Below are 20,764 nucleotides of genomic sequence, written 5' to 3'. Positions count from 1 at the left end.
AGGAGGTTCAAAAGCAGAGCCGGCCTCATAAATATCGAAGGGTCTACGGAACGTTACTTGGATCACTAAACTGTCCCCGGAGCTAGAATACTAGCCAAGGCCTCATCATGCTTTCCTGGACAGCTATGGCTTCTGCGGACCTTTGGTCAATCGGATGGAGAATCATCGCTGCTTTCGTAAGTGACTGTGACATGTCTGTCTCGGAGTGTGTGCGGGGGCTAACGAGACTTGCATATGCACTCTACCCGTCGAACAGGCGGCTTCGCTCTTCTTCGTGGCGGTATACCGTGTATGCCCCGGACTCCACCCCCTAGCCCGAGTGCCGGGCCCCTTTCTTCAACGTGTTTCCGGGCTGCCGCGAGTATGGCAGTGTTGGAAAGGAAATCGCCATCTCCAAGAACTCGCGGCACATGAGAAATATGGTTAGTCTTACTTCATTCCGTTGGGGCCATCGCCCGCAAGAAAGTCGTATCAGCCAGCAGCTTACACGTATTCTAATACGTAGGAAGCGTCGTCCGCATAGGACCAGACTCGGTAAGACCCAACCACTTTTAGAAAAAGGGGGCAAAAGCAGCCACTTTCTTGCTTTCGTTGTCCTCTCTATCACCATCTGCCATGAGTGAGTTCCGCCAGGCTAAATGCGGACGCCGACGACGCACAGCTCTCCTTCAGCACCCTCTCGGCGCTCAAGACGATCCACGCCAAGGGCGCGCCCGTCTTCAAGGGCGACGAGTTCTACGGTCTGCTCGACGGCGGGCCCGAGGGCGGCACCAGCTTGCAGATGGAGCGCGAGAGCGACGCCCACGCGGCGCGCCGGCGCGTCCTGGACCGCGCCATGCCGGCGCGCGACGACGCGTTCCGGGCCATCAACGCGCTGGCGGGGGACCTGGCCGACGTCGTCCAGCTCCACCTCGACCAAAACGACGGGGAGGTGGACATCAACCGGGTCGCGTCCTGGTACGGCTTCGACGTCATCACCACCCTCGCCTTCGGCCAGTCCCTCGACCTGCTGCAGAGCCCCGACTACCGCTGGCTGCCGCGCTGCCTGCAGGACGCCAGCGTCTTCCTCTACTGGGCCGGCTTCTTCCGCTACGGCCTGGCCGGCTGGCGCTGGCTGCTGGGGTCCCGCTGGCCGGCGCGGCTGCGGTGGCACACGGCCGTCGAGGCGCAGCGGTACGCGGGCCTGGCCGACGACCAGGTGCACCGACGGGCGGAGCGGCTCGCGCGGGAGGACGAGGAGAAAGCAACGGCGGCAGCGGCAGCGGCGCCGGAGACGGAAGAGGAGGAGACGGAGAAAAGGGGGCCTGCCGACCAGCCCCGGAGAAGCAAGCCCCGCGGATCCGGCGACATCTTCGGCCAGCTCCTCCGCGCCAACCTCTACAGCCGCATCGACCTGCGCGCCGACAGCTCGCTGCTCATCGCCGCCGGCAGCGACGCCGTGCGCTTCACCATCGCCGCGACGCTGCACCAATGGACGACCCCGCAACGCTCCTCCTCGGCCAGCCTCGCGCGCGCCACGGCCGAGGTGCGCGCCAGCGGCCTGACGCCCGCCACCGTCACCGACGCCGCGGTGCTGGGCGCGCCGCTGCGGTACGTGCGGGCGTGCGTGGACGAGGCGATGCGGCTGAGCCCGCCGAAGCCGAGCAGCATCCCGCGCGAGGCGTCCGGGGCCTCGGGAGGGATCATCGTGGACGGCGTCGCGGTGCCGCCCGGCGCCACGGTCGGCGTGTGCACCTACGCCCTGCACCGCGACCCAGACATCTACGCGCCGGACCCGCACGTCTTCCGGCCGGAGCGCTGGCTGGCGCGGCCGCTGGACGCGCGCATGCTGGCGGCCTTCTGCCCGTTCCTCAAGGGGCCGCGGGCGTGTCCGGGCAAGACGGTGGCGTACATGGCGGTGCAGGTGGCGCTGTTCCACCTGCTGTACGCGTTCGACGTCGAGGGGGCGGCTGCTACTGGCGAGGACCCCCCTAAGGCTGACGAAGATGGAAATGATGGGGGAGGCGGAAGGAATGATTTCGCGTACAATGATTGGGTTATTGGATATACTCAGGAGATGAACGTTCGGTTGAGGCCGAGGGCGTGAAGGAGACCAGCGACTTTCGTTGTTTGATTTCTGCGTGTATCTGGTGGCGAGACATGTGCCTACACAGTTTGTTGGGCGGAGGACGAACGCGGTCAATAATGATGAGACGAGCGAGCGAAGTCGACACCACCTGCTGTTCGTCGAGCTTTCCTTCCTTACTAGTTTTATGCAAATCGATTTCCATATCTTCCTGTCTCTTCAATAGGTTTTACCTTCAGGAATATACAAATCTTGCAGTGTGGATTGGACGAGCGATTGGCTGTGAACATATAACAGCTGCTGGTCTGTTAGATAAGCTAGCAAACCCGGAAGAAATGAGAAACGGAAGCTTCCTGCCTTACTAGCAAAGTAATCCAATCCTAGATTTACACAGTTAAGCCGCTGGCAAAAGGAGGGAAACTGCATACTTTCATGGACTAACCAACGGTTCGATACGAGAAGAGAGGCATGTCATGATGCACCGGAGTATCATCAACTTCACGTGGTCGTCAAAACACCCTTGGGTTCATGCAAGTCGAAAACAGCATTAACAGTATATCAATATGTACAAGCCCCCGACTTAAGGACGAACTATCGAATAAGCAGCCACAGCCCATCACCTACTCCCGCCGCTCCCCGGAGGATCTCGCAGCCCACACGGAACAACGACGTGTCGTCTCCAATGCGGTTGGTTGTGTGCTTGCATGATCCAGTTGGCAATCCACCCTGACCATAGCATAGCCTTTCGGAGGAATCCTACGCAGGTCAGCCCCCCGGGGAAGCTTACACTTCACACAAAAAAGGAGAAAGCCCAACAACATATAAATAAACGAATGCAGGTTAGAACATGAACGCCTAATTTCCCTGGTGCCAATTCCCTTATATATATAACCCAAAATCTCAAGAGAATACACGAGAGGTAGTCGATGTCGCTGTCTCGTCCCTATGCTGCCTTTTATTCTTGCTTGCTCACTCGCAACGTAGAACAAGCAGCTATAGGGGTGGGGTATTTTCGAAAAAGGTCTCTAAACCGCAAGAGCACACGTATACAACGAACCAAAGTGGTGCCGTCACCCCCGTTTACTCGGCGATTCCGTCCGTGCTCATCCAGGCAAACGCGCCCAAGCAACCCGCGATGATGATGGCCGTCAAGAAGCCGGCACCCGCGCGGTCGCCGCCGGTGATGGGGCCCAGGACCTTGGCCGTTGTCGGGGCCTTACCACCGGCGTCGTAGTTGCCCGTGCTCGTACCGCCCGTGGCGTTGGTCAACGGCGGGGGGGCCGCCCGCGTCGGGCATCAGCATGGCCGTCAGGGCGCCCAGGACGTTCATCTGCTGGCCCGCGCCGATGGCGCCGTCAAAGACGCCCGTGGTCCAGTGGAAACCGCAGAAGCGCCCGTTGGGCCCGCCCGTGCACTGCTTCACGGCCGCCTGGACCGACGACTTGATCATGGGCTTGATCTTGGCCGCCGTGTGCGGCGCCAGCTGGGCCGTGTAGCCGAGCCAGCGGTGGACGAAGCCCTTGTAGGCCTCCATATCCTTGTTGCAACCGCCACCCGGTTGACCCTCGCACGAGATTTCGAACGCGACGCCCTCGGGCCAAAAGGTCTTGAGAGTAGCGTCCAGGAGACTATCGAGTTCCTTCTTCCACTTGTCCGACTCCGTCATGTTGTAGAGGGCCGCCGCGCCCTGCACCAGCAGGCCGATGTTGTAGGAGAACTGGGCGCGGTTGATCTTGTCGCAGTCGGGAAGATGGGCACCGTCGAAAACGTTGTAGTCCTTGTCGATGTAGCCGAGGCGCATGATGGTGTCGTACGTGTCCTCGACCAGCTTCACGTAGGTCTGGTTGCCGGTGTAGCGGGCGAGGCGGGCGCCCATGTTGAAGTAGCAGGCGTTGGCGATGGTGTTGATGTAGTCGAAGCCGTTGTTGTAACGGACGGCCTGCCAGCGGAGACCGCCCCTACAGGGGCCCTCGGTGACGCGGCGCTCGGGCATGGTCTGGTCGTTAAAGACGGCCTGCACGAGAGACAGCCACTGGGCCTGGTCCTTCGGGGGGTTGGAGAAGCCAACCTCGGCGGCGATCATGGCGGACATGCCCCAGAAGGCCTGATCGTCGTTTCCCATGGAGGCGGACCAGTTGGCCGGGTTGTAGTCGCGGTCGTCGCCGACCTGGAACAGAAGGGCCTCTTTCGTGATTCGCTCGTAGGAATTGTCGCCGGTGTGGTGCTGGTAGTCGAGCAGGGCTCCCCACATGGCACCGCCGTGCCACCAGTAATAATCGCCGTCGGGGGAGGTCCGGGCAGGATACCGGGCACCCAGCCGGGCTCGTCGCCCCTGTAAAAGGTGAGCATGTCATCTGCGACATTCTTGGCGGCTTTCTTGATGGATTCTACGGCGTGGCAAGATTGGAGGTTAGCAGATGGCTTCGATGTAGTACTTTGATGAGGAGGCAGAGATGGGAACTAGGGAAATGTCAAGGTGAGACCTACCGTTGTCGTCGAGGTTGACTTCGAGGGCGGCGAAGGTTTGGGAAATGCCCAAGCTCAGCGCCGCCAATAGCGAGGTTGACACCCTCACCATGGTGGTGTCTCTAAAGATAGGATGCTAATAGCGAGCGGTACTAGTTGTCGTGCGCAGGCTCCTGCTGCTGGGAGTTTGCCGTTTTTTACGGGTAAAGGGCCGAAAAGCGTGGAGGAGGAAGTCGATCCAAGGGTCCTAACTATTCTGGAGAAAGTTGCAATCCTCTGGAGTCGGAGTCGTTCGCGACGTGAACGCTTGATGGATTGAAGGTAGATGGTGAAATGGAAATGACGGGACGACGCAGCAAGACGAGATGCGTACGAACAGCGACGGATTGAAAGGGGGGCGATTCGAATGTCGGTTTACCCGGTCGGTCGGGGTGGCCTTGTCGCAGAGTTGAAGCAGGCGAGCAGTGGGTTTGACGAAACAATCGGGGCCAAGGAGGGCAATAAAGAAAGCGGCAAGAGACTGGTCAGACGAGAGAAAGGGACCGTATCCAGGAAGTCGGCCAAAAAGATGGATTGGATCAATCGAGTCAATCAATCAATCGAAAGGAATGTGGGAAGGCAGTTGCTGGTTGCTGCAGTTGCAAACCATCGACTTGACTTTCAGGGAGGGACAGGCAGATGGCAGATGGAGAGAAAGAGAGTGGTGGTGGATGTGGGTGACGACGACGGGAAGGAGAAAAGCAACGTCCAAGAGAGCGATCGATGCTTGGTATTGCTGGGCATTACCTACAGAACTAGAGAATCAGAGAATCAACTCCTGAATGAACGGATGGAAGCGCTGCTCCCTCTGCCAGAGTGGAGACCTGTGATTGGCATCCAGCGAATTCCCAGTGGTGGTGGTCCTGGCCTAAGCCGGGAGGGCGATGGCGCCTGCACCGAACCGGACTGGGAGGGCAGCAGACAGGGGCCTGTCGACGCGATGCCCAGGCGCCAAAAGGCTGGGCGAAGCTTCAAGGGACTCTCGCCATCTCGCAACCGCGTCATGACATGCAACCAGACATGGCCAGCTGCTCGTCAATCGTCCATCGTGTACGAACCAGACGGATCTTCGGAACCACGGGAGCGTTGAGGTGGGGAGATCAGGTCTTGGTATTTTGTCTTTACATACATATACATCCACATGCCTTACAACACCTAATTGTCTCTCCTATCCAAGGACCCTGAAAAGGCTATCTTGTCGGGAAAAAGTCTAGAAGTCCGGATCGAACAACGAGCGCCATCTCGTCTCGTCTGCCCGTCCGGAGTCTGCGGAGAGAGAGAGAGAGAGAGAGGGCGCGCGACCTTGAATGGCCTAACAGAAAAGAGAAAAGAACTGACGCTTGACCCTGTCGATCCAGCCGCTAAGCCCGCCACACTAGCCCGTTTCCGGCGCCCAGTAGGAAAAAGGAGGCCAGCATGCAGGCACACACACCTCGCAGACTGCAGTCTCTCCCAACAACAAGGCATATATGCATCCTACTTTGCTGGGAGAACGGTACAAGTATATCAGCAGCTCGTGATGGGAAAATGCACATGGACTATACCAATGCTCTGCTCTGCCTTCTGGTACCGGTAGAGCTCTATGTGCAATTGCTTGCACTGCCCATCGCATGAAGGCTTTCCATGCATGATCGACCAGGTGTTGTTTCACATCGCGTCAAGCACTATATATCCTATATATTTAGATCTAGCAGTGAAGGCCACGGCAAACCCGTCCGTCAGGTTTTTAATACATATGTGCATGTAGCCAGCCGGTTTTCCGGAACCCGTTGGTTCCTGGTTCTGTCTCTTCTTTTCACCTACACAGTTCTTTGTATGACATGACAGACGCCACCACCACCACCGAAGCCCCAGCATTCAAGTCAGGGACGAGAACGAGAACCAGAATATGTCCCTTGGTGTGACCTCGGATGCGATGCGATGGAAATGCCGCGAGCACGACGCGTCGAATACTACTTGCCTTAATCATGACGAAGCTAAGCTTCTATATCGCACGGAGCCGTTGTTTTACCCAACACCCGGCCCATTCGCCTGCCGGTGACTCGAACCAAGGAGCCTTTACTTGCAACAGGCCCCGATCCGTCAACCGCAGCAGAAGAGTAGCCAGCTAATGAAATCGACAAGTCGATGAGACACAATACAGTCACGAAGGATAAGGCACACAGAGAGAGAGTATAGTGTGAAATCGCTGATGATATTTCTTATTTTACTTTTTTTGGCTGGTCGTCTTCTCGACGACTCTATCTGATCCATGTCAGGATCCAACCCCATCCTCTCACGATCGTCACCCTCTTCTCCGATCCATCGGCGGCTGTTGCTGAACTCAAGTCCCCCTCCTCCCATCGCAAAAATCAAGGACTGCGCCAAAATTTTGCAGAAAAAAGAGGGACACTGAACTGAACAAAACATAGGCCTCTCCCCTAATGGGGAGAAAAACCTAGAAAGCCCGCGAGGATTTGTGACGATCTCTCCCCATATCATCTTCTAGACGGGTCCTTTTTGCTTCCGATCCTATAAGCGGCGAAACGAGAAAAGCAAAAGAACGCCTTATCCAGATTGTTGTTGCTTGCTGTGTGTTTGCTTTGGTTTGGCGAGAAATCAATGATGCTTCCCACCCCTTTACTCCTTTACGCGCCCCCTCTCTTGCGGAGGGGGTCCCGAGCCGTATCCTGTATACCCTTCGGTTCGGAGGAAAAATAAGACCAAAAACACCAAAAGCTTATGCGAGTTGAAAATGCTCGCTTGTCAAAATAAAAAGCAACCCTTGTGAAGAACGCCGTTGGTTGATTGTCCTGCGCTGACCGTCTCCAGCGTGAGGAATGTAATGTGTGGTGGTGGGGTTTGTGCGAAAAATGCGCCGTTGATTCTTGATTCCAAACGGGGTCGTGAAAGTATCTCCACCGAACGCAATGCATGCTGGGATTTGCAAAAGCAAGCATGAATTGATGTCAAAGTATGTGTGGGTGTGTAAAGGCCGTGAAAGTAGTCATCATGAGGTCAATGGAGGCGTGCGAATGTTCTGTTTCTTCTCCCCAAGAAAGAAAACCATACCAGGTGCGCGGAGAAATGTGGAAAAAATGCCTGCCCGTGAAAAACTCCTTCGCAAAGATGATGAATGACGAATGACGATCGGTGTATCCAGGGTATTTGCCGTGCTGCTGTCGAAAGATGATTGGGTCGTTTCTCAACTGCCTCTCTCTCTTCGTCCCCTTGAAAATATGTATGTGCGTCAACTGCCGATCTGATCGCTCCTCTTCTCTCTCTCTTTCGTGCTTCGCTGAAGTTGCAGCTCTGCTGCAGGGTTACATCGATCTCCCCTCTTGGGGGCCACTGCTAGGTGTCTGTCGTGTATATGCATGTATGTATGTATGACGGTGGGTTTATAGGGGGGTTGTAGCTAATTGCCAGTAGCTAATTCGCCACAAAGGAAAAGTCGCCGTCCGGTAGCCCGAGCCGCCGATGAGATGACCCCCCTTGGAAAAGGAGAGCCAAGTAATCGCCGACTGGGCTTACCAGACCTGCCAGGGCTTTGGTCGTATCCATGTTCTCGCGTTCTGGATACGACCCAAAGAGGTTTTGGTTTTTTGGTTTTTTCTATTGGTTGTGGCTCGTCTTGAGCCGCAGGAGCCGGGTCCGCAGCCAGAGGATGAAGACGGTCCAGGCGCCGTGGGTCTTGCGCTTGGCCGTGTGGGAGCGCCTGGGCGCCTCGTAACTGGCCGCGCGCGCGGTGCCGGCGCGCTGCCCGAAGGCGGGCGGGGTGCGCGTCTCCATGCTCTCGTAGTTGCCGCTGCCGAACTTCTCGGGGTCGCTGGTCGGCTGCAGGAGCTGCTGCGAGGCGCCGCCGCCGGCGCGGTGGCTGCTGCGCAGGCGCGACATGCTGGGCCGGCCGCTGCTGCTGGTGCCGCTGGTCTTGCGCGTGTGCTGCTTGTTGTGCGGCAGCGCGGCCTCGGCGAGCTCGGCGGCCTCGAGGCGCTGGCGGGCGGCCTCGCGCTCCTTGCGCTGCGCCTTGGCCTGCTTCTCCGCCTCGAGCGCGCGCTTGTTGTCCTCGCGCTCGCGCCGCTTGATCTGCTCGCGCGCGTACTTCTCCTCCTTGGCCTGCTCGCGCGCCTCGAACTTGCGCCGCGCCTCGCGCAGGTGGTCCTGCCGCGTCGCCGTGTCGAGGTCCGACTTGGCGCGCAGCCGGGGGAAGTTGACGGCCTCGAACGACGAGCGCATGACGGGCGAGATGGAGCTGGACACGGTGCTCGACGGCGACGAGAACTTTTGCAGAGGCGGGTGCGAGGGCGAGTAGTTGCTCGGTTCCGCGTTGAGGTCGGTTTGGCTCGAAACATTGGCGAGCCGCGACGACTGCGCAGGTATTGATCGTGCGGCCGTGGTGTTGATGCGCAGGGACGAGGGGTGTGAGTTGGCGGCGTCGGTGTATGAGGCGGTGCGGTGAGTCGCAAGTGAAGGTCGGGAGCTGACCAGGCTAGGTTGCGAGCGGGAACTGGGGTTGCTCGTAGGTGCTTGCGTTTGTTGGAGTAGTTGCTGCTGGCGATACTGGATGTTGGTCATGCTACTGCTGTTGTTATAATGATGCAGGCTGATGTGGCTGGTGGTGGGGTCGGCGAGGTCGTAGTTGGCCGAGCTGTAGTCCTCGTCCTCGGTGATGGTGGGTGAGTAGTCGCGGTTGTCGACGTATGACGAGGCCAGCGAGTTGGCGTAGGAGATCGGAGGGGTCGCGGTTCGCGGGATCTGCTGGAAGGGGTGGACGAAGGTGCGCGGTGCAACCGAGCTGCTGCCAGAGGCACCCACCGCACCAGCAGGAACACCGAGGCCCACGGCGCTGCCGCTCCCAGAAGTTGCTACCGAGACGTGGCTGGCACCGCTGATGGAGCGGGAGTGGTTGTGGTTGTGGTATTTCCTCGTCATGGCAACCGGCCCATTTAACGGGTCGGAGCCCAGGGCAAATGTGACGTCTTTGGAGGAAACTGCTCGATTGCCGCCGCCTGTCGCGTAAAAGGCACCGTCTGCGCCTGCATCCCAGGCACCGCTCCAACCTTGATTGCGAAATTGCTCGTCTTGCTCATCCCAGCCACGGTCCAGATCCAACGAGTTCTTTTCCGACTGCGATTGAGACAGTTTCTTTAGGATCGGCTTCACCACTTTGCTACTCCGGGGCTTATGTATCTTCTCACTGGACCGGATGGACCGCAAGCCACCGAAGCTCTGAACTGAAGTCATTTTGGCGGTTGTTGGAACAGGCACAACAACGTCGAGAACAAAATGCTAAGAGTCAATCAAATAATGGGAGACACGCACGCAACAACGCAATCCAGCTGCCGTTCAGGTTGCAAGATGGGTTATCGTGTCGAAATCGCGTCGCGGCTGCCGGCGTCGTCGTGGTGGTAAGTCCGAGCCGGGAATGGGAACTGGTCGCGGCGGCCCAGAGCCGTGTCTTTATATTGTCTGCAGCAAGAGAGAGCGAGATTGCCTCCACCCCCTTCGGAAACGGGTCGATCACGAGATGCAACCACGCAGCAGAGCCACACACTGTCCTTCTTTCTCCTTTCTGGAAGAAATCCGGCGGAGCTCTGGCAAAAAGGGGGCCCTTGGGGCCTTGGGACCGCTGCTGCTGCTGGGGGCTAGAGGTACCGCTCGCGCGCAGGACAAGCCAGAGGGGCCTGTCACCGAAATGCACACATTGGGATCAACTCGGTGGGTTCAGTCGCGTACAATGGAACTGATTTCGGCTGGGCCGGACTATTGGCAGCGCAGGTGCCAACCGCAATTTTGGGGCGGTAACTGAGCGAGCGAGCAAGAGACAGAGAGGGAAGACGGAAAATGAGAAGACAACCCCCGGCAGGAGAGAAAACCAGGGTAGACGGGGCGCTGGTCGAGCAAAGCGACGGGGGTGGTTGGATGGATAGGGTGGCCTCAGCTTCTTCCCTTGCTACTACGTTCCGATTTTCATCTAGCGAGAGGAAAAAGAGGTAAAAGGTTTGGAATGATGATGGCGCCGGTAATGACGATGATGATGCAAAAAAAGACTATATGGCGAGTTGCAGGAGTAGTTGTAGTAGCAGTATATGTTGTTTTTTCTGTTTCCTGTATGCAGGTTTGTTTAGTTTCCGAACTGAAACTAACAACAAGGACGGCCTATGATGAAATGGAAAATTGAATGGGACTGTTTCCAAGTTTTGGGCGACGGCCGATGATGGGAGCAGTGGTAGCCTGGTACTGGCACTGGCAGGTAGCGGCAGCGGCAGCGGTAGCGACAAGCCGGCGGTCGCAGATAGAGAGAGACAGGCGGTAGTAATAACAACAGGGAGTCGGATATTGCGGCATACCCAAAGTGTGGAGGTGGAGAAGTGGAGGGGGAAGAGACAGAGAGAAGAACAGCCAAAAGTCCAAGAGTTCCAAGACGGCGGATGATAAGAGGATTACGCACCCTGGCTGCTGCTGGCTCTGGGCTCTCCTAGACGACGACCCTGTACGATACGAGACGAAGGCCTCTACTCTATGGTTGCATGTAGGTATATTTCATATGCGAGCTGGCTGTGCGGGAAGTGCGTGCGCCGGGTATGTGTGCGTCTGTGTCAGATAGGATGAATGGAGGGAGAGGGCACGGGTACGGGTAGATGAGTGATATGCGGGATGGGTGTGCTAATGTTTGCTCGTAATGAGTCTACTGCTGCTGCTGCTGCTAGGTTACTCCCCGCTCTCTTGGCCCTCTCTCTCTCTCTCTGGCTGAGGGGGGTCGGGATGCTTTGAGTAAGCAGTAACACAGGCGGACGGCGGATGTGTGAGTGTGAGTGCGAGCGTGAGCGTGGGCGAGGGAGTGAGAGACGTGAGACGAAAAGGAAGAGACGACGACGACGGACCAAACGTCGGGGGCTTTGGGTTTTCTCCTTGACGATGCGATGAGACACAGGAATAGAAAAACTCTCTGGTTTCTCCCAAGCCTCCCCAGAAAAGCCAAAACTGACTAGAAGGTTGGTGTAGCGAGGTAGTGAAAGCCCGCAGAGCTACCTATTGATCAACTACCACTCCAAGCCTACAAAGCTAGCCAGGGGACCAAGAACGAGACGGGCTATTTCCATTCATTCATTCAGCCCGTCAGCCTTTCCTTTCACACGCTGCCACGGACTGGCATGCATGTGGCAGTGAATTGAATTACACCCCTCGCCTGCCCTAAGCATCTAGCCAGGCACTATTCCGTACGCAAATAGAACGAAAGAAAGAAGGACGCTGCGCTGAACTGCACTGCGCTGCACACGAATCACCACTACTGTACATGCCTACATACATACATACTAACTAACTCTAGCTTCAGCCTCACTCACCTGCTCCTTTCAGCACCCGCAAGAAGGGATAAGGGATGGACGAGCAGGTGCTTGGCCTTGGCTGGGTGCGGTCCAATGAATACACACGTGCGGGGTGGGAGGATAAGAACGGGGGTCTAGAGCTGATGGGATCGGATCAGATCACACCTTCTGAAAACGGACATGGTATGCGACTACTACTAGAGCGGACAAGGTGCAAGGGGTGCGGAATGGGGAAACAAGAGGTGAAGTGGTGTGCTGGTCGCGAGTTATGTGGTGTGGTGTCTGTGTGTGTGTTGTCAGCGAGAGAAAGAGAGAGAGAGCGAGGCCCAATCCCAGGGCTGGAAGTAGCCGAAATCGTTCGAGATCGGAGGCGGACACGCTATTGGGAAAAAGACGAACGACCCAGCTGGACGGGCCAGCTCACGATGGATTGACTGATTTGATTGATCGATTTTCGGATTGGCGGGCGGCGGGAAATGCAGATGAGCGGGGAGATTGGTTCAATTTACACCGTAATTCCAGGGCAATTAGAGAGATGCTCGACTCAAGTCGTCGCGTCCTCTCTATTGATGGTCTATTACATCTATTACATCAATTTCACGGTTCGTATTGCCTAGCAGTTACGAGTATTGACTAAGGATTAGCAGAGTCGTAATCAGCGCAGCCAGTCCCCTCTATCGGGGCTATGTAGCTGGTCACGCCCTCACTCATCTCGTCAGCCTTATAGTACGGTGGCAGTCTCTCGGGCTTTCTCCTCTCCTCAGCTTCAGCTCAGGTCGACCACGACGGCCAAAGAATGGAATGGGGCATATCCAGACCGACCGGGCGAACAGACGATGCGGGTGACTGGCGATCGACAGAAGGAACACTTGCATTCGCATCTAAGGTTAGAAAAGCAACGATTGCACGAAAAGAAAACGTCGGTCTGGGCGGAAGGCCCATCTGCTGCTCCCCGACGGCAGGGTCCCCTCTTCGATACATGATGCATTGTATGTAGGTATAGCAATTACAGTCCCCACGCGTTAGCTAAGCCCGCCGCCGCCCACCTCGGGTCCTGCCCACGACCCAACAGCCAGCGCCTACTGGTCCGGGGGCCAAGGACGTCCAAGCCTGTGTCTTCTCGCTGCCTTTTCGTCTAGAACTTCGTCTTGGGGCCCGTTGGGATTGGTGGATTCCCCGTCGACCGCCCACCCAATTCGAAGGGGCCTCCGTCTGTGCTTGCCAATCACAGCCTCCCGCTTCACCGTTCCCGGGTCGCCACTTTTGTCCCTCTCTCCTGTCATATCATTCACCACTCACCACTCACCCCTGTTCTTTTCTTTTCTTCGCTCTCGCCAGGGGCAACGCGCAAAAAGAAACTAACCGTGGTCGAGGTAACTCAAACCTGTCGCCGGCCGCTGCTGCTGTGCTGTGTTGTGCTATGTTTCACAGGCACAACTGACTTCTTCATGTCTGATAATAAAAGTGTCTGTCCCGAACTCATACATACATACATAACCCCGCCCGTTCTCGCATATAGCTTTTAAGGGACTTCGTTGTAGGATTAGAAACGGCTGCTTCCTTTTTCGCCCGTCGCCTGTCTCCCGCCGGCACTATGCTTGCTTGCGTCTCTCATGTCTGGCTTCTCCCCCGAGACGCGGGGTATGGGTATTTCTGTCTGCATGCCAGCTAGTGACATGACACCGCTTGTATCGCATGCATATAGTAGGGCCAGCTGTCTAGCAGCGACGACAGCAAGGCAAGATAAGGAGGAGCCCGCGCGCCCATCTTTTCGAACAACAACACCCCTATCGTCTCCATTCCCTCCTCTTCTCCATCTCTAGCCTCCAGTTCTGTCGGTCAGCAGCGTCTTATCGTCCAATGTCGAGTCAAATCGTGTGGCATTACGCGTTAATGCACGTCTGCATCAATGTCAAACGGCTGAGGGGCTGAAGTGAGGGGTTTGCTTGGCTGTCATGGCATCGTAGGAACGTCTCGTGAGGAAACGGTGTGCGAAAACAGCCGGGGGGAGGGGTGGGCGGATGTAAGCAAATGCGCCGCCGCCTCTTCCCCGGAGACGGACTATCCAATCGACTATGCAGATTCCGGTACGTCGCTCGCTGGCTCGTTTGCCTGACGGCGTAGCGTCAAAGACGTGAAAGAAGTATCAGCCAAGCAAGTAAGAAAGAAGCGAGAAAAAAGGTTCCCAGCCTCGCCCGCGCATACTTCGAAACCACCCCCGTCCGACTCTTCCTTGCAGTCGTCCGTAACTCAATCGTAACCATGTCGGGGCCAGTTACTGTAGTCAGTCGCTCATGCATCGTCAAGAAGACGCATGCCGTCGGTCGGTGGGGTGGTTAGATGTCAGGTTACATGCACATGCAAAAAACGACTCGTTCGGTTTCGCCGCTTCGTCTTTTTTCAGCTGTTTTTGGCTTACGACATTCACCGCTCTCAACTACCTCCTTATTTGCATTGAAGCAGCGGAAATTCAGCCCAAGCTAAAGGTGGTGCTGGCTGCTGAGCTTGCTAATAATAGCCCACTCACTCACTCACTGCCCTCTCCCGTAAAGTCAAGTCAAGTAAGTTCATGTTTTTTTCCCCCAGTATGTAGGTATGTCGAACAGATTGCGTGGTCAGAGTTTCCAGGCCAAAAGGCAAAACTCCGAGGCAGAAAGAGCATGCAGCGCCAAGGTAGCATCGGAGGAAGGAGGCTCACATATCGTTCCATCTGCCTTCTGCCCAGCCAGCCGAGCCCAGCCCCAGGCCATTCCAAAGAATCCTTCCCAGATGATCCGCGGGGTAAAAATGAACCCCAACCCCCAACGACGCAAACTGGAATTCTTGGCCGCACATCTGGACTTGGCCTCGGCCTCGGCTTAGACAAAGATAGAGAGTGAGTGAGTGAGCGATCCGAAAATCCCGAAACAAGAAACAAAAAGGCTCGGAGACCGGGCGATCGACAGGGACTTCAATCCCTCGTGACGAATGCCAGGGCAGAATTGTGGCCATCAGCCAGGAGGGGCATGACATGGCGCCAACGACTGGCCGGCATACCAAACAACATGGCCTCATTTCGTGCGTCTTTCATCTGAAGTCGACTCCGCGCCGTTGGGAAAACGGTCGCACCGCCAACGACGGGGTTAGCCTGTAGCACGTACAATAGTCTGGTTTCCCGAGAAGCCAATCGCAAGGATCAGATGGGCCGTAGGATTCTTTCTAGTAAGCCCAAGGCAGAGTCAATCAAGCGTCCTTCTTTTGGGGTGAGCGAGCGAGCGAGCCAAGGCACCGGTGGTGTTCGGTCCCACGTCGGGCAAGCGGCGGGGATGTTCTTTTCTTTCACTTGCGCCGCATCTGCAAGCACCCAACGTCAGGTGCAGGAAAGGTAGGTCGACGAGGCAAATAGAAAAATAACGCCCCCGACACCCCGATCCCTGAAACGCCGGACGAGCCATTAACCATCCCGCCCCATCCATCGCCCGTCGGCCGTTGGGATCGACGACAAGCATACACATATATATATGTGCATGTATGTGATGCAAACTTATTTGGCCCAGATGCCAACCTTACCTGATTCCAAGTGCGATGCCAATGTGCAACGGGCTTACGTATGTCGCGCGCCATATAAGTTGACACCAGGTAGACTAGCAGGCAGGTTGCCTGTAGAGCAGAGGTGCGCTCCCCGTCCCGTGGCTTGCGTGATATATCCCTCTCCTCGTCCCCGGCCCCGGCGTCGTATGTAAGTGATTCAGCGCTACGTGATAAGCTTGGTTTCTGGAAGCTAGAGAGCTAGCCGACCAACCTACCGGGTGGGCGCTCACATGGCTCTCCCCTTAGTCTTCGGCTCAACGCCCAGCCGCGCGGGTTAACCATGAGAAAACCTCATGCCTCGAATCAGAACATCGAGTCCGGTTCCCGCACCTAGGGAGGGGGAAGGCGACGGCTCCTAGGCTGTGAGGGGGCGAAGTTGCGCAAGTGGTTCCCGTTAGCCCTCTAAGCTCGGATCTAACTGGGCGATGACCGTGCCGCGCCACCATGCTTCGTATCGCGCTGGAGGGCCATTTGCCTCGTCGTCGCGAGCCATTGTTCAGCCGACTTCCTTCTCCTGGAAGCCTTGGCGCAGCAAGGCCCGGCCGTGTCATTGTGAGGCTTATCGCCGCGCTGAGATGTGCCACTGAGGGGTTTGGTAAGCCAGCTTCATGGGTTCAAATCTGCGTATCCAGTTAAACAATTCGCGATTTAACATCGTTTCGGTTTCAGCCTGTCATTTCGTTTCAGGAAACAGATGGAGAAATGTGTCAGAAAAGAGAGAACGTTTCGAGGCGGAATGTCGTTGACATGAAACGAACTTCTTCTTTCCCGCGGGGAGTCCCCTGAATTGTGCTTTGCCCCGTACGATAAGTAAATTCCCCGTTCGAATAACAAACCAAGCGAGGAGGCATCAGCCAGATTCATGAGACAATAAGATGGCTATCGCGCCCTCTTGTATCAAATCCATCACCGTAGATATGTGCCCGAGCCCTTCCTAGCCCTCTCGTAGATGAGACAGCAGGCAGTCCCTGCAGACAACTCAAGGCGAGGTGGCAGCTGGCAGCGCGAAATAATGAGACGGCCATCGCGCTCGAAACGAGTCAAACACGACATCGTAGATCTGCACGCCCCGAGTTTAAACCAGCCATCTCATAGCGGTACCGTTCTCCAATGCCCTGGGGAATAGAATCCGGGGTTCCTCGCATACCCCAAACTCAGTTGGTACGAGCGGAATCTCAAGGAGCCAAAACGCATGGTACTGTTTGTTCAAAACGCTCTCGTGGTAGTAACCCAGCCCCCTCCCCTGAAGAGACGGCCATGTAGAGACCTGATATATATGATACTCTCGCAACTATCCCCCCGACCTCACATTGTCCGTCTTCATCATCGGCGTCTGCCTGTCTCACGAGCCGTGGTAGCCGAGGGTCCGGCTACAGGCTCGTTCGCGTCCCGCTACACGATCGCTGGGTGAGACGACGACGACGACGAGGAAGAAGTCGAGCTACCCCGACGACCGCTCTGGCGCCGCAGCCCGCCGGACCAGACCTGGACCGTCCTTGTGCGGCTCGGCGGCAAGTGCGCATGGACGAGAACCCCGCCGCGGGCTGGGCCGGCACGCACGCACATCGAGACCAGTCGGTCTGCCTCATACCGTGGTCGGCTCTCCTAGGCCCCGGATAGCAGCCGTACGCGTAAGTGGCCATTGCGCCGAAGAGAACATGGCCACTGCCACGTAACGACAGCGGGTGCGGAAAGGAACAATCTCCATGCGCGGCCAAGCATAGAGCACGTGAGCAGCAGACAAGGAGTCCAGCGATATCTCAACGTCGGGTCCGCTGAGACGGCGGATAGCTCACGAGTTTCAGGGCTGGCATGATTCTGTGTAGACAGACATATGCGCCCAAGCCTGTTCAGCCTAGCCCATCCCGTGCCGGGCCGTCCTCGACGCTCTGGAGGGCAGGGGGGCGGAGTTTATCTCGTATCTCTCGCGCTCAGTCAGTATGGGCAAACGCATGAGAGCGGTCCTGATCTCTCTGGGGGGGCCTCATACTGGCCCCCAGAGAGCTCGCCCAGATAGAGCTCCAACCAGCCAGCAGAGTGTCCAGCGACGTCCCTAACCGTACTGACATGCAGTTGGTACGGTAGGCAGCCCGCGCACCATCAAAGTGCCTACCCGAGCCGAGGTCGAGCTTCGGGGTGCCCGATTCCACACGGAGCATCTCCCCAAGTGCTTTCTATCTTCCATCTCTGCCCCAAGCCTGAGCCCATGTCGTGCAGCAGGGAACCATTGCAAGTAACCAGGAGCCGACACGGGGAACCGGCGGGCGGTATCCTGCCCTCGCCCCCTTTCGCACCTCGTCCTCCCTTCCTTGGGTAGTTGCATGCAGTCTCGTTTCACCCTCGGACATAGCCTTCGTCTCAGATAGATGAACAGCAGAAAGTAGTCAGTCAGTCAGTAGACGATCGGTGTCACGAGCACCCCACCGCTCCTCCTTTTCCTCCTTTGGTGCTATCATGCATCATCAGCAGCCAACCAACCACTCTGCCACGGAAGCAATTCCCATCAGGTCAGGATGTAAGTAGCGCCTGTCAATATCTGGCGCTCCTGCGTCAGCGGAGATTCTCCCTTCCGGAAGGGGATGGAGATCGACCAAGGACAGTCACGTCACGCGGTCAGACGGGGTTGATGGCCCCAGGCGGGCAAGATTGACGCGGGCAGAGTATGTAGGACGCTCGCCTACGAAGCCCGGTCTCCCTCCCTCCCTGGCTGGCGCCGATCAGTCACAGACACTTTCCCAACTCGTCGGGCGGCGGATGGGGTAACGTCGTCGACGATTGGCTCGGCTCGGTAGGCGAAAAACCTCCGCAATCATCATCATCATCATAACGCCGTATGTAGATAGTTGCTCACGACCTGGGTTTCAGCAGCATCATCATCAAAAGGGGTGGGGCAAGAGGATGATAGTCAGGAGAGAGAGCCTTGTCGGAGAGCCTCGTCCGAAAATCCAGCGACATGACTAGCCGACATGCGCTGGCGGCTCATCGCGGATCAATGTGATCGTGCTGTCCCGACCACGCAGGACTTGGAGATGCGGCGATCCTTTCAAATTGCCGAGGCGACGAGCATGATGCTCTCTTTCCTTCCGGAGGCAAACGCCGAGGGACGTCACAGGGACGAAACCGTGGGGTGGCTCATGCGGTCCCATCCGTACAGGAAAAGAGTCACCAGCAATCGTTCCAGCCGGACAGACCTCTTTCCTCTTTCCTCGAGCCAAGCCTCCCGCGGTACAGATGCCAGCTCTGCGTGTAGCTCGCTCGGTAGGCGTTGAGAGAAATTGGACGGGCAAGGAAGCAGGGATGATGATGGCTTGCTCGCCAGGAAACGACAGTTTGCACACATCGTGACGACGAAACCTGGCCTCTCGTCAAATCAACCCCCAGAGGGCCAGTGCCAGCTCATAAACAACACTTTTTTTCTTTCGCGACCTAGCCTCCTCCGCTAATTGAAGCAGGGCGGTGGGGGCCCCTCGAACTGACAACAGCGACAGTTCATTGACGAGGGGTGGAAGTATCCGCTCCGTGAATTCGCGGCCAGCCGTTCCGGAAGGAGGAGGATACGGGGGGCACCAACGACAAACCAAGCCTCTGACGTGTCACGAATGGCATACCTGCCGACTATGGATACTTTCGCGCACACACTGGACACTGCATACTGTAACTGGCTGTAGCGTCAAATCCCCGAGGCACAGTAGCTTGCATGCATCGCGGAGATTCCAGATGGAATCGTCGTCATATGCTGCCGCAGCTCCAGCCAAGGCTTTATGGATGAGTCCACCACGGCGACAACGATCTTCAGGGAAGAATGGCAAATACGCGAATCATGAGGCCCTTCCGGGCTAGCGTGTATGCCAATTCAAAATAATATAATAATATAACAACAATGGTAGGAGAATCACTCAAGGTACGCAGAAGGGAAAGAATGGATGGGTGCTGTGACGTTATGAGCCGCTTTCTTGAAGTGCATGGAAGCGAGCCTACCACGGAGATCTGTTCATATAGCGCGCGTAATATATACGGACAGGAGAGAAGTTGAAGGAAACCCCAAAAAATCACATCCCTGCCCCGCACATGCACGAAGGGCTATGATGACGATGATGATGCCAATTGAGCATTCTAGTCGCACAGGGTCTTGTTGGTCTGGGGCTACTGCTATCTGAGGAGGGGGGCATGTCGATGCGTACTGGCTCGGAATACGGTGCGGCGGGCGGGCATGGAGGAGGCAGAGGAGGGCAGGCGTGACTTCATCCAGCTTTCGCCGCAGGGAGGCACTATGGGCTGCGCGTCACCACCCAGATCCCACCCGCTCCGGGGAGGAGGGATTGCGCCTCCGAGCCCTGTCTCCCGCCGTGCCATGTGGACCGTAGTCTGAGCTTTTTGGCTGGACGTTTTCCTGGAGTTGCAGGTTGCGGGAGTTGCGCTTGGAACGAAGCTACCCAATGAAGCAAGTGAGTGAGCTTCCCGAAGTGCCGTCTGCATCGCATCACTCAAAGGGGGAAGGGGGAGGAAAACCGGCAGCATACTTCCCTTTCAGTCTGTACACACAGCCCATCTGTTTAATCTAAAGGGGCGTGCGCGTCTGATATGTCAAAAGCAGGTGTTGTCGTGATGGGCGTAACATCCTTCATATCGAAAGGGAGTGTCGTGTCCGGGCAACCTGCGGCTTATTAGGGGTCCTTGGGGAACGGGCCACAGCAGCGGCAGCGGCAGGAAGCAAATTTATGGTGGTAGTTGGTAACCTGGACGACTCCGAAGTCCGGGAAGCTTGATCGTGATCGCCTGAGTATGCAGGTCGATTGTTCGGTAGTGGTGCAACTGTCGTGGCCTAGACTACTCTGCTTAGGCAAGGAGGGAGATGGCGGAGATCGTATGTAAGGTTAGGCGGTTGAATTCCGTGGTTTCGGCAAAACTGGCTCGAGAGATTACGCAAAACCCACGTCCAGGCCACCCCTGCAAGTATCGATTCTATCGATGGGGAAAAAATATTGGATATCCGTGGACTGGACTGCAGACTGCGGAGATACTTTGCTGATACATGTTGGTATACTCCTCCTCGAGATGCAGGTTACCCCGTTCTTGGGGGAATGGAAGAGACCAGCACTTTGTGGTGATGGCAAAGAGACACTCCAGTAACAACAACATGCGTGCGTACATAATGCAGTGTCCTCGTTTGGCAAATCAGGTCTAGGACGTCGGACACGGCCTGTAGTCTGGAGAGCAGTACCTTTTTTCCGTCTGTCTCTGGCCACGTCGATCTGGCTGAATCCGGGCCTGTTTCCCACACAGACGGGGAAGATGAGCTCACTCATGCATCGGACAT

At 56.7% G+C, this 20,764-nt stretch overlaps 4 protein-coding genes across 4 annotated transcripts; 2 read left to right on the top strand and 2 right to left on the bottom strand.

Annotated features, from left to right (window-relative positions):
• Positions 1-125: 125 nt before the first annotated feature.
• On the top strand, positions 126-2,086 carry PG998_008684 (uncharacterized protein; the record flags this gene model as incomplete). The annotated part of the gene is made up of 3 exons (XM_066875500.1): positions 126-176; positions 315-422; positions 662-2,086. 3 exons carry the CDS (start codon positions 126-128, stop codon positions 2,084-2,086), a joined length of 1,584 nt encoding a protein of 527 aa, XP_066731445.1.
• A 1,195-nt stretch (positions 2,087-3,281) lies between these two features.
• PG998_008683 (glycoside hydrolase family 76 protein) lies at positions 3,282-4,643 on the bottom strand (the record flags this gene model as incomplete). Its single annotated transcript, XM_066875499.1, has 2 exons — positions 3,282-4,397; positions 4,527-4,643. The coding sequence occupies 2 exons, from the start codon at positions 4,641-4,643 to the stop codon at positions 3,282-3,284; spliced, it is 1,233 nt and encodes a 410-aa protein (XP_066731444.1).
• A 717-nt stretch (positions 4,644-5,360) lies between these two features.
• On the top strand, positions 5,361-5,660 carry PG998_008682 (uncharacterized protein; the record flags this gene model as incomplete). The annotated part of the gene is made up of 1 exon (XM_066875498.1): positions 5,361-5,660. The coding sequence occupies one exon, from the start codon at positions 5,361-5,363 to the stop codon at positions 5,658-5,660; it is 300 nt and encodes a 99-aa protein (XP_066731443.1).
• A 2,504-nt stretch (positions 5,661-8,164) lies between these two features.
• On the bottom strand, positions 8,165-9,793 carry PG998_008681 (uncharacterized protein; the record flags this gene model as incomplete). The annotated part of the gene is made up of 1 exon (XM_066875497.1): positions 8,165-9,793. The coding sequence occupies one exon, from the start codon at positions 9,791-9,793 to the stop codon at positions 8,165-8,167; it is 1,629 nt and encodes a 542-aa protein (XP_066731442.1).
• Positions 9,794-20,764: the final 10,971 nt, after the last annotated feature.

This window comes from Apiospora kogelbergensis (genome assembly GCF_038363985.1).
Source record: "Apiospora kogelbergensis strain CBS 113332 chromosome Unknown utg000005l_segment0_segment0, whole genome shotgun sequence".
In the NCBI taxonomy this organism is placed as follows: domain Eukaryota; kingdom Fungi; phylum Ascomycota; class Sordariomycetes; order Amphisphaeriales; family Apiosporaceae; genus Apiospora; species Apiospora kogelbergensis.
Note: the sequence above shows the minus strand (reverse complement) of the source record. Positions and strands in the feature narration are given on the sequence as shown.